We start from the raw sequence: 14,163 nt of genomic DNA on the forward strand, positions 1-14,163 counted from the left end.
ATCTGTGTGTTAGCAAAAAACTTTCTGTTTCAGGCCTTTGTGTTTATAGCTTTATTTTGACACTCTGACAAGAGAGCCTTGTTGGACAAAAACATATTAAACCAACATGACCAAAAAATTGCTAACAGCAGGAATAACTGGTTTCTGTGAGGAAGTATTTTCCTTGTTACACATATAGCCTTGTTCTGGCCAATATGCAAGATCTTCCAGATTTTATTTAAAAAAATTTTTTTTTCAACTTTATTTTATTTTTTTTATTTCTAGGAGAGAGAGAGAGACAGCGTGAGCAGGGGAGGGTCAGAGAGAGAGGGAGTCACAGACTCTGAAACAGGCTCCAGGCTCTGAGCTGGCAGTCAGCACAGAGCCCGACGCAGGGCTCGAACCCACGAACCGCGAGATCATGACCCAAGCGGAAGTCGGACGCTTAACCGACTAAGCCACCCAGGCACCCCTAAAAATTTTTTTTAATGTTTATTTATTTTTGAGAGAAAAAGTGACAGAACATGAGAAGGGGAGGGGCAGAGAGAGAGAGGGAGACACAGAATCTGAAGCAGGCTCCAGGCTCTGAGCTGTCAGCACAGAGCCCGATGCAGAGCTTGAACTCATGAACCACAAGATCATGACCTGAACCCAAGCTGTATGTTTAACGGACTGAATCACCCAGATGCTCGTACTTAAATTTTTAATAGAGCTATGTTTCTCTGGGTAGCTGGGCTCAGTCAGTTAAGCATGTGACTTTTGATTTTGGCTCAGGTCATCATCTCATGGTTCATGAGATCCAGCCCTGCATCAGGCTCTGTGCTGATGGTGCAGAGCCGGCTTCAGATTCACTCACTGTCTCTCTGTCCCTCCACTGCTTGTTCTTTCTCTCTCAAAATAAATAAATAAAGCTTTAAAACAAAAAACAAACAAACATAAAATAAACAGAGCTAGGTGTCTCCACTTTCTGCACCCGGGACACTGCACGCCCATGGCCAAGTGATTTCAAGTATGAACCAACTGACACCATGTACACATAGACATGTATCCAGTTTTCACATGACTAAAAATGTAGTATTTTTAATGAAATACTTGGATTCTTAGAAGCTATTTGTGATAGAAATAAAGTTATATAAAGAGACATGTCATACAGTCTTAATACTTAAAGAGACCAAGTCAACAATCACGTTAGAGGGGCGCCTGGGTGGCTTAGTCGGTTAAGTGTCCAACTTTTGCTTAGGTCATGATCTCACGGTTCGTGGGTTCGAGCCCCGCATCGGGCTCTGTGCTGACTGCCAGCTCAGAGCCTGGAGACTGTTTCAGAGTCTGTGTCTCCCTCTCTCTCTGATCCTCCCCTGCTCACGCTGTCTCTCTCTCTCTCTCTCCTAGAAATAAATAAAACATTAAAAAAAAAATCATGTTAGAGGACCTTCCTAGTGATATCTTTATTTCAGGATCATACTTTGCAAAGAATTCCTCTAGAGTGATGAGCCAAGAAGGTCCTCTTACAGGAGGGTAGAAAAGCTTCCAAAAGAATGTATGGGAGCATTTTCACTCCAAAGGATATTCTATTTCAGACATAAAACCAAATTGAAAAACCCAAACACTAACAATTGCACAGGAACAGTCAATATACTGTAACAGTTTTGTTTGCACTACAAAGGGAATGGTAGTATTTGTGGCCATCTGTTTCAAATCAGTTTTTTTTTTTCTTTTTAAAGATTTTGTTCTTAAGCAATCTCTGTATCCAACATAGGGCTTGAACTCACAACCTTGAGATCATGAGTCACATGCTCCACTGACTGAGCCAGCCAGACACCCCTCCAGTCAATCTTTAAATCAAGTTCTATTAGAAGAAATTTTCTTGAACTCATGATGTCAATATAGATCATTTGACCATCTGTTTCCTAAATGTTATACAAAACGTTCCGTACACCATATGTCAAAATAAAACATTCCACTTGGCTAACCTTTATGAGATTTTAACTCCACTTTCCCTAGTTGGCTGACATAAACATCTATTGCACCCTGATGAGTTGAGGCCTTCAGACATCCAGAGGATGAATCTAGGAAAAAAGAAAAACATAAATATAATTGTTCCTATTGTAGTAACTGAAATGATAAATTTGAAATAAAAGGCTCTGCTTCAGCATTAGGATAAGGCACTAAGAGTCTTGCAAGTTTCTGTATTTTCCTCATAATTATGCCATCTTTCACTTAAAAATGAAAACAGAATCAGAAATCTACAAATCCATACCTAGATAACTAACAAAAAAATCCCTATGTCTATAGTAACCTGTATAACATCGATAAACATGTTTATCTGCAACCTAATATATAGGAAGGACAGTATGCAAGCAGTGGATCCTTGACAACCAAGACTATTAAGCAGTATTGAAATATTTAGTTTATTCTCAACTTTCAATTTTAACTAAAGAATTTTATCTCATGTACAGACACATAGAAGTGGTAACTAAGTTAACAAAAATAAAAACTTTTGATATTTTCTCCTTTTAGCAAATTTGCTAGTGCTAAAAAAAAAAGTAATGTAACAGTGAAAGATTACTCTAGATAAAACTTTGTTGCATTTCTTAGAGGGCAGAAATGGAAGAAAGGGGAGTCACTTAAAGAATGGGTGAAGCCTGTTTATATCTAAATATTTTTTTGCAAATTTTTGGAATTAAACAGACATTGTTAAGTCAGGAGAAGAAAATCATAACTAAGTGGTTCTGATTTTTTTTATGTCCAAATTCATTTGAATTATTATTATTATTATTATTTTTTACAAATAGTTTATTGTCAAATTAGTTTCCACATAACACTCAGTACTTAAGTGGTTCTGATTTGACACTCAAATTTCTCAGTCATCATTGACCCTAGTTTTCAGAAAACCAACATTTCAAGTTGAAGGGAAAGCTGACAAAGTTAAAGAAGTCAGAGAATGATGTTGAAAAGCCAGCACTAAGTAGCTTCTCTTCCTCCTTAACCATAGCAACTGAACCTTTAATTCACCTGCCCTGAGAAAGGCCAAAGCATATTTGTTTTAGAAAGACCTCTTTAAAAGCTTATTTTATCAGGAACTATACTACTTCAAAGTGGAAACAAAATAGGGAGTGTGGTGAAAATAATGCCAAAAATTACATTATACTTTTAATAAAACGTGAAGAAAAAACATTCATATACCAGACATTTTTCTTTCAAGTTTTAAAGGACCCCAAACAAAGAAAACAATTTGGGAATAAGCTGGTTAAAACCTGACCCAAGATAATTTATAATAATTATCTATAATCTATACTGAAAAATGTCCTTTATCAGACCCAATTTATTTAATTTTTAAGAATCAAAGGTAAACACTGATGCTAGGAAATTAAGCCACTAGTGATAAATGACAGAGAATAGTTGGGTAAAAAAAACTATCTCTCTCCTCAGATACCAACAGAAAACTCCTTTTTTATAACCTCTTACTGCATCCAAGAAGTCAAGTAAAAATATATTCTGGTTAAAAAAAATGTGGACTACATAATGTGTGTATTATCCCAGGTTGAGCAAAGTGAAATATCTGAAACAATAGTTTGATTTCTTGCTTTCTTTAAGGAGCTAAAAACACAAGATTTTCCTGAAGCTAATAAATGGTACTTTTCACTTCTCCCCCCATCCCAATGGGAAATAAACAACAGCTAAATAATTTTCTCATAAGCCACTGAGTAATTACATCCTTATGTTATCAGTCTTGAGCTCTGATAATGGCCCATTCCTTGGAGACTATTTAAAAAAAACTAAAACTCAAGATATGTTTTCAAAAGAGAAAGCAAAAGTAATATTTAAAAAGTTACATAGCAAAACGAACATTAATTTTCTTTTGTTTTCTATAATACAAATGACTAGAAATAAAAATTAATTATCAAGAGTCATATTAAGGCTTTCTCTAAAAAATTTCGGTTTTTTTGGAAATTCACATAATGGGGAAATATGACAGGTCTTAGAAGAAGCCTTAAGGGAAATACGCATTAGACGGTAGGTGATTAAGAAGTGAACAGAAATCATTATTCCAGATAGTGTTTGGAGTAAGAAGACTGTCACAGAGAGTCTTCTATCATCCTAATTTTGGACAAAGCTCTTGTTTGATCTGAGTTTTCCTGGAAAATTACAGACACAATTGGGAAAAACTGATATCAACTACCATCTAGTCACTACACACAACCAAAAAAAAAGAAAGAAAGCTATTTGTAATATACATTTAGCTAAGAGCAGAGAATAACAACTATTTATTTATAATTTATTACTAAAATTCCAAATTTTTATCATTTTCTTTCAGATAATGGGAGAATTCTCTCAAAATTGGTCAAACAGGTTCAGAAAGCTTTTCTGAATTTTTTATCACTTTACCTCAAGTTTCAACATGTAGATACTAAGGAACTACAATACAAAAGGTATTTCTTCATTTCTGCAACTTGATTCCTAAACTTCCAAAGCTGCACTAATCGCACAAACAAGGAAAAAATTTCATATATAGGATATAAAGGATTTGCAAAGGCAGAATTTTAAGGTCACTTCATGTAAAGCTTTCTAAATTAGTGTCCTGCCTACGTATTCGGCTCAGGTCATGATCTTACGGTTTGTGGGTTCGAGCCCGGCGTCAGTCTCTGTGCTGACAGTCGGCTCAGAGCGTGGAGCCTGTTTCAGATCTGTATCTCCCTCTCTCTCTGACTCTCTGACCCTCCCCTGCTCAAGCTTTCTCTCTCTCTCTCACACACACAAATAAATAAAAATATTAAAAAAAAAAAGTTTCTCTCTCCCACTCCCTTTGTCCCTCTCCCCTGCTCACGTTCTCTCACAGTCGAAAGAAAAAGAAAGGAAGAAAGGAAGGAAGGAAGGAAGGAAGGAAGGAGGGAAGGAGGGAAGGAGGGAAGGAAGGAAGGAGGAGAGAAAGAACGAACGAACGAACAGAGGGAGGGAGGAAGAGAGGAAGAGAGGAAGGAAGGTAGAGAGGAAGGAAGGAAGGACGAACAGGCAAGCCACAGACTGAGGGAAAATACAGAAAAACAATGTTACAAAGGAACGGGTAAAATTAAAAGACTGACAGGGCCACCTGAGTGGCTCAGCTGGTTGGGTGGCTGACTCTGGATTTCGGCTCAGGTCATGATCTCACGGTTTGTGAGTTCCGAGCTCTGTGTTTGGCTCTGCGCTGACAGCATGGAGCCTACCTGGGATTCTCTCTCTGCCCTTCTCTTGTACATGCATACAGGCATTCTCTTTTGCTCCCTCTCAAACAAATAAATAAACATCAAAAAAAAAAAAAGACTGACAAAAATGTTGGTGAGGATGTAGAGCAACTAGAACTGTCATATACTGTAGGAAGGAGCGTAAAAGGGGACTTTGGAGGGAAAGTCCGGTAGTTTATCATACCTACTTAAATCAGCGATTCTATTTCTGTTTCTATATCTATATATTCCATATATATGGAATGACTCCATAAAATGACTTGTCTAAGAACATTGATACCAGTTTTATTTATAATTGCCAAAAACTAGACATAGCCAAGGTATCCAACAACAGGAGAATGGGTAAACAAATTAAGCTTTCTGGTTACCTGCTTCCACTTTTGCACCCTCTGGTACATTACAAAACAACAGCTAGGTTGCTCTTTAAAAGAGTTATATATTACTTGCCTGCTAACACCTGTTGTAGCTAAAATTAAGTCCCAACTCTTACAATGTCTATAAGGCCCTATGATCTAGTCCTCATATACCTCATCTTCCACACCTCTCCACAAGTTCTCCTTCTATATCTTGAAAATGATTGATTCATTCCTGGGTTACAGGGCTGGTTCAACATTCGCAAATCAATCAATGTGATACATAACATTTACAAAAGAAAAGATAAAAACCATATGATCCTAACAATAGATGCAGAAAAAGCATTTGACAAAATACAGCATCCTTTCTTAAAAACACACGAGAAAGTTGGGATAGAAGGAACTTACTTAAACATCATAAAAGCCATTTATGAAAAGCCCACAGCTAATATCGTTCTCAATGGGGAAAAACTGACAGCTATCCCCCTGAGATTAGGAACATGACAGGGATGTCCACTCTCACCACTGTTGTTTAACACAGTGCTGGAAGTCCTAGCATGAGCCATCAGACAACAAAAGGAAATCAAAGGCATCAGAATTGGCAAAGAGGAAGTCAAACTTTCACTTCTCACAGATGACATGATACTCTAATGGAAAACCCGACTGACTCCACCAGAAGCCTATTAGAACTGATCCATGAATTCAGCAAAGTCACAGGGTACAAAATCAATGTACAGAAATTGGTTGCATTTTTATAAACCAATAATGAAGCAAAAGAAAGAAATCAAGAAACTGATCCCATTCACAATTGCACAAAAAACCATAAAATACCTAGGAATAAACCTTACCAAAGAAATTGAAGAAGACACAAAGAAATGGAAAAACATTCCATGGTCATGGATCAGAAGAATAGTGTTAAAATGTCATTATTACCCAAAGCAATCTACACATTCAATGCAATCCCAATCAAAATTGCACCAGCATTCTTCTCAAAGCTAGAACAAATAATCCTAAAATTGGTATGGAACCACAAAAGACCCCGAATAGTCAAATATTGAAGAAGAAAACCAAAATGAGAGGCATCACAATCCCAGACTTTAGCTTCTACTACAAAGCCGTCATCATCAAGACAGTATGGTATTAGCACAAAAACAGACACATAGACCAATGGAATAGAATAGAGAACCCAGAATTGGACCCATAAATGGATGGCCAATTAATCTTTGACAAAGCAAAAAAGAGTATCCAATGGATGGTGCTGGGAGAACTGGACAGCAACATGCAAAATATTATGAAACTAGATCATTTTCTTACATCATACACAAAAATAAACTCAAAATGGATGAAGGACCTGAATGTGAGACAGGAAACCATCAAAACCCTAGAGGAGAAAACAGGAAACAACCTCCTTGACCTCCACCGCAGCAATTTCTTACTTGACACATCTCCAGAGGCGAGGGAATTAAGAGCAAAAATGAACTATTGGGACCTTATCAAGATAAAAAGCTTCTGCACAGCAAAGGAAACAATCAATAAAACTAATAGGTAACTGACGGAATGGGAAAAGATAGTTGCAAATGACATATCAGACAAAAGGTTAATATCCAAAATCTATAAGGAACTCACCAAACTCCACACCTGAAAAGCAAACAATCCAGTGAAGAGATGGGCAGAACATATGAATAGACACTTCTCCAAAGAGGACATCTACATGGCCAACAGACACATGAAACAATGCTCAGCCTCCCTCATCATCAGGGAAATACAGATCAAAACTACACTGAAATACTACCTCATGCCCATCAGAGTGGCTAGAATGAGCAAATCAGAGAACTCTAGATGCTGGCGAGGATGTGGAGAAATGGGCATCCTCTTGTATTGTTGGTGGGAATGCAAAGTGTTGCAGCTGCTCTGCAAAACAGTGTGGAGGTTCCTCAAAAAATTAACAGTAGAACTCCCCTATGACCCAGGAATAACACTGCTAGGAATTAACCCAAGGGATACAGGAGTGCTGATGCATAGGGGCACATGTACCCCAATGTTCATAGCAGTACTTTCAACAATAGTCAAATCATGGAAAGAGACTAAATGTCCATCGACTGATGAATTGATCAAGAAGATGTGGTTTATCTATACTATGGAATACTACATGGCAATGAGAAAGAATGAAATCTGGCCATGTGTAGCAACGTGGATGGAACTGGAGGGTGTTATGCTAAGCAAAGTAAGTCAGGCAGAGGACAGATACCATATGTTTTCACTCATAAGTTGAACAGGAGAAACTTAACAGAGGACCATGGGGGAGGGGAAAGTGGAAAAAATAGTTGGGGAGAAGGAGGGAGGCAAACCATGAGACTCTTGAATAATGAGAACAAACTGAGGGCTGATGGGTGAGGGAGAGAGAGGAAGGGAGTTGATGGGCACGGAGGAGGGCACTTGGGGGGATGAGCACTGGGTGTTATATGGAAACCAACTTGACAATAAACTATAAAAGAAAAAAGGTACCATTAGCCACTATTAGTTGTGGCCTAGGATTAGAACAATAATTAATATGACAATTATTTACTGAATTTTTACCATATGTCAGACACTGTGCTAAAAAGTACTTTATATATATGATCTCACTTCTTATAATAACCCTCTATGATAGGTACTTAACTATATTTTCTATTTTTTTCAGATGTGAAAATTAAAGCACAGAGAAGTTAGGTAATTAGCCTATGTATAGAAAGTGATGAAATTAGGGTCACCTGGGTGGATCAGTCAGTTAAGTGTCTGACTCTTGATTTTGCTCAGGTCATGATCTCGTAGTTTCATAAATTTGAGCCCCACATAGGGCTCTGCCCTGGCAGTGTGGAGCTTGCTTGGGATTCCTCCCTCTCCCTCCCTCCCTTCCTCTCTCTCTCTCTCTCTGCTCCTCACCCACTCGACCCGTCTCTGTCTCCCTCAAATATATAAATAAACTTTAAAAAAGAAAGTGGTGAAATCAGAATTCTAACTTTATTCTTATTGATACCAAATCTATAATTATATATTATTTATAGGATGATGAGTCAATGAATTTTCAGGAATAATTTTACACATTCATACATTTGACTTCATATATTTGACTTGCATATCAGGAACCTATTAGGTTCATCAACTAAACTTCAGATTTTATATACCCTAATAAAGTAGCACAAATATAACTATTTTTAAAGGCATGGAGAATTTTGCAACTAGCAGCTTAGTACATACCTACTGTGATGTTACCCATGTTGCTTTGTAATGTTATATTACCTATAAAAGAGAAAGATAGACAATTTTATATGTTAGGAGTAATCTAAAAATGATCTGTAATATATGGTTTTCTAAAACATGGTTGGATATTCACAATATTATTTAATAACACTGTTATTGTTGTTGGCAATTTTTCTCAAAATTACTAATCTAATTAGCTGCAACTCTGAAGTGACTAGCTTTAGTCGTCTATACAAACTCTCTTCCAATATTCCACCTTAAGGTTCTCTAGCATAACTACAAAACAAACCACCATACTTTCTTGGAAACATGGGAGAAAAATAATGATACTTCTGTAATCCATAAATGGAAAAGTTGCTTAAATGTACTATGTATTTTTAACATAAACATCGCTGTATTTATCAGACCACTCAAAGCCAACTTTTAAGCCAAGTAACACTAAAATAATCTATGGAAAAAAAGTTATTACTGTTATTTTTCAGGCCATGATGCCATGTCTGTTAGATTAAAGTCGTTTCTGTGCCAAGAGTCAAAGACTTTGGGGCAGGAGTAATGAACACATTGAAGTATGACTAACAAAGAAAAAGCCTTCAGAGGTCTTTTGATGAAAATGTATTTTCCAGGAAAGTATAGGATATTGTAACTGCTTTTTGCAGTCCCCTTTCCCCAATACCAAATTTGCAGAGTTTTATTCATATACGTGTTTGTTTATAGACTTATTCCTAGACTCATACAACCTACATTTACTGTACTGAAAATGTAAGCAATGTTACCTCTTCTATCATAATTCCAAAACTACTAGCAGAGAAAAGGAATAACTTTTATCTCAGAAATAATCTACGGTAAGTGAACTCATTTAATTAATTTCTTGCATCCTGTAAATACTGACATGTGTCATCAGTACCTGAGAAAAAGCAAACAAATCACTTGATTTATCTGTCCAACAGTCAGATGTACTTTGACTGCAAAAATCAAAGAGTTTTATATTCCAGCATACTTCGTGTGAGGATATGAACAAGGAGTACATTTGTGCAGGGATAAAACCTGGTTTGTGTGGAGAAATTAAGCTCCTAAAATTATTTTCAAGTCTCAGTAAGTTATAAGGTTGTAAAGATCCTTTTAAATGTGTTATGTAAATATTATTTCATTGGTGTGTTCCAGACACTCTCTTCCAATTTTCAAACCCAGTAAATGCAGATTCACCATCACATGCAAACAGTGGCCAAAAATCATATAGCTTCTAAGGTGGCTTTCAAAGATCCCTGCCTCTTGGTATTCAAGCCCTTATATAATCTCTTCCCTTCAAGCATGGGTTGGATCTAATAATTTAACACAGAAAATAAGGCAAAAGTGATGGGATGTTGTTTCCAAGATTAGGTTACAAAGAGATTCTGGTTTCTGTCTTGGTAGCCCTTTCCTGCTCTGATGGAAGCCAGCTAGCCAACTGCCCAAGAAGCTCACTAGGAAGGAACTAAAAGAGGCCTCCAATGAACAGGATCTGAACTCAATCCTGCCAGTGACCACGAGTGAGCTAGGAAGCAGACTGTCCCTTAATGGCACCTTCAAATGACCCCATAGCCCCAGGTAACAGCTTTGTAACAACCTCATAACAGGTCTTAAGACAATGGATCCAGTTAAACCACACCAATATTTCTGACTCATCCAAACTGTAAGATAATAAGTGTTTGTTGCTTTCAGCTGCTAAGTTTTGAGGTAATTTGTTACACAGGAAGAGGTAACTAGTCCAGATGTTGAAAGCTGAAAGAGGGGTGCTGCCATAGTAAATACTTAAAAATGTAGGAGTCGCTTTGGAACTTGGCACTGAAGCAGAAATTGGAAGGACTTTCAGGAACATGTTAGAGAAAGCCTAAATTACCTTGAACAGACTGTTAGTAGAAAGTTGGACGTTGAGCATGGAGAAATGGGAACTCTTTAGCACTGCTGGTGGGAATGCAAACTGGTATGACCACTCTAGAAAGCAGTATGGAGGTTCCTCAAAAAATGAGAAATAGAACTACCCTGAGATCCAGGGATTGCACTACTAGGTATTTATCCAAAGGATACAAGTGTGCTGTTTTGAAGGGAAACATGCACCCCAATGTTTACAGCAGCACTATGGAAAATAGCCAAAGTATGGAAAGAGCCCATATGACCATCAACAGATGGATAAAGAAGATGTGATATATATACACATGAAGTATTACTCAGCAATCAAAAAGAATGAAATCTTGCCATTTACAACAACATGGATGGAAAGAGAGGGTATTATGGTAAGCAAAATTAGTTACTCAGAGAAAGACAAATGATATGACTTCATTCATATGTGGAATTTGGGATGCAAAACAAATGAACATAGGAGAAGGGAAGCAGGAAAAATATAAAAACAGGGAGGGGGACAAAACATAAGAAACTCTTTTCTTTTATTAAAAACTTTTTTTAATTTTTATTTATTTCTGAGAGAGACAGTGTGAGCAGGGGTGGGTCAGAGAGAGAAGGAGACACAGAATCCGAAACAGGCTCCAGGCTCTGAGCTAGCTGTCAGCACAGAGCCGGATGCAGGGCTCAAACCCATGCACCATGCGATCATGACCTGAGCCAAAGTTGGACACCCAACGGACTGAGCCAGCCAGGCGCCCCAAGAAACTCTTAAATAAGGAAAACAAACAGGGTTGCTGGAGGGGTTGGGGTGGGGAGAAGGCTAAATGGGCAAGGGGCATTAAGGAAGACACTTGGGTTGAGCACTGAGTGTTATAGGTAGGGGATGAATCACTATTCTGCTTCTGAAATCATTATTGCACTATATGCTAACTAACTTGGATATAAATTAAAAAATAAAAATTAATAGTAAAAATAAATAAAAAGGAAATATTCTGGCTAAAAATATATGGCAGAAGCAATATATGTACTTCTAGGTTTGGTTTCTGAAATTTTTTGCATGAATCTCTGATCTCTCTTCCTTTTGTGGAAGCTTGGAAACCACACACTGAAGATGGCAGCATCACCTTTACGGAGAGAGCCAAGCCCATCTAAGGAGCTGAGTCCAATACTGCATGTATCACACTGTCTAAATTCCCCCAAAATTTATGCTGTCTGTATGACAAAGCAAGCAGTAATTCCTTTCTAGTATTTATATCAAAAAGTTTTAAGAATCCAGAATCAACATTAACATAACATTATCAAACATCAAAATGATAATCAAACTAAAACATTACAAAAGATTTAAATAATAAATCCTAGAATTTAAACGAAGCATTTTCATGAACTTCATGAAATGTTCCATTTAATCCAATAAAAGTTTTTCTTTTGAAATTTTATATTGTTTCTGACTTTTTAAATTCACAAGGCAGATTTACAAATTCACCAGTAACTACAAATCATTTCTTAAAGCAAACTTGGACATTTCTTTATGAAATTGAGTGATATCAAAGTTATCAACTGTGCTTATATAACTAATGAAATTTTTGCTTCTGTGAGTTTCTAAAATCCAAAGTAGTTAAGTACAGAGAAAATGAGAGAACTAATACTCAGTAATTTATTTATTTATGTATATTGCCAAAGAACCTAAAATAAGATCCTAAATTACATGGGGAAGCTAAATATTTAAAGTATACTTTTATTCATTGATTAACTTATATCAATAAGTTAAATATAAAATGCTAAAATTGTCATGAGTTTGTCTACATATTTATTTTATTTTTTAGTGTTTATTTATTTACAGAGAGAGAGAGAGAGAGACCAAGAGCAGGTGAAGGGTAGAGAGACTGGGAGAGAAAATCCCAAGCAGGTTCTGTGCTGAGCGCAGAGCTCAACATGGGGCTCGATCTCATGAACTGTGTGATCATGACCTCAGATGAAATTAAGAGTCAGACATCTAACCAACTGAACCACTCAGGTGCCCTGAGCATGCCTACATATTAAACACTCGTTAATAGTTTAAATTATGTTATAAATAAAAACCATCCCCAGCAAACAATTTCAAGGAAGCTTCTGTTTCTCTCTAAAGGGTCAGGACACTACATATATTTATATTTTAAAAACAAATTTAGTAGAATATTAAATACATAAATATGTTTATCTTACATATACATGTATAGGATTTTTTTAAATAATATTCAAATAGCAGAATATAATAATACATATTCACATAGAATCTAATGTTTTTGATAATATAGAAGGAAATCAAGAGAGTAAACTGTCACAAAATTTTATACCTAAGTACAAACTATCCAATTACTTATTTTCCTAGATGGCCAGTGCCAAAAGAGTAGGGAATATTTGTTGGATCAGTGAATAAACTACTTTCTTTTATATTAGAAGACATACATACTTAATAGATATGATTCAATGAGCCTTATAAATAGTAAATATCATTAGTCAACTAGCTTACTCATTTTCTTACCAGAATATATAGTTAACTATACTTAACTCCATTTGGAAAACCATTTAGGATTGATTTTTCTTCTTCTCTACATCTAGGAGTCAATTTGGCAGGGCAGGAAAGACATATTACTGCTTTCAATACCCCTTTTCTCATTACTGGGCATCCTCTTACGTACTTAGCACTGTGCTGGGTATTGGTTTGCCATCAGGTTATATGAACAAACAGAAAATATAGACAAGAAATCAGTTTCATGCTCTCTCTTGCTTTGTGGAAGCCTTAGAAACCATACAGACGAGAGTACGTCTATGGAATAAAGTGAATTCTTAAATATCTCCATGGAACTAAGCTGAACCTAAACACTGTATAGAACATCCACATTTTTTCCAGATGTCATAAGGCGTAACAAATGTTACTGAAACTGGAGTTTATGATACAGAACATAGCTGAAGCAGTCCATCTGTGCTGTAGTGCTATTTGTCTAGAGGAAATATCTCCAAAGCAGGCCAGAAATCCCTCAGGGCAATGATGGCATTTGGGTTCACCATGGCTATTACACAAATTTGTCTGAACACTGTTTAAAAACATCTCTTAGAAGGTCAAGAAACCTGGATTAAATCCTTGCTCTTCTACAAATTAAACCGTAATTGAGAGAAAACATTTAGACATTTCTAAGTTTTGTTTTCTTCATCTGTAAACAAGCAACTGTCCATTAAGTGAAAGGCACTGGTCTACTTTGGCACTCAATACATGTTTGCTTTCGGGGCGCCTGGGTGGCTTAGTCGGTTAAGCATCCGACTTTCACTCAGGTCATGATCTCGCGGTTCATGGGTTCGAGCCCCGCGTCGGGCTCTGTGCTGACTGCCAGCTCAGAGCCTGGAGCCTGTTTCAGTCTGTGACTCCCTCTCTCTCTGACCCTCCCCTGCTCATGCTGTCTCTCTCCCTCTCTCCTAGAAATAAATAAAACATTAAAAAAAATTAAAAAAAAAAG

General features: G+C 36.8%; 1 protein-coding gene across 3 annotated transcripts in view; it reads right to left on the reverse strand.

Annotated features, from left to right (window-relative positions):
- Positions 1-14,163, reverse strand: part of FAM185A (family with sequence similarity 185 member A) — a 53,130-nt gene that overhangs the window by 20,492 nt on the left and 18,475 nt on the right. The window contains exons 5-6 of one of the 3 annotated variants that reach the window (XM_039239080.1): positions 8,792-8,833; positions 1,950-2,045 (exon numbers count right to left, since the gene is read on the reverse strand). In XM_039239080.1, the coding sequence (XP_039095011.1) occupies positions 1,950-2,045; positions 8,792-8,833 (138 nt within the window). The remainder of the gene's footprint in view (positions 1-1,949; positions 2,046-8,791; positions 8,834-14,163) is intronic. The other 2 variants (XM_039239081.1, XM_039239082.1) reach the window with 2 other exon arrangements.

Source organism: Hyaena hyaena, unplaced genomic scaffold, assembly GCF_003009895.1.
Source record: "Hyaena hyaena isolate Hyena2069 unplaced genomic scaffold, ASM300989v1 scaffold_152, whole genome shotgun sequence".
NCBI lineage: Eukaryota > Metazoa > Chordata > Mammalia > Carnivora > Hyaenidae > Hyaena > Hyaena hyaena.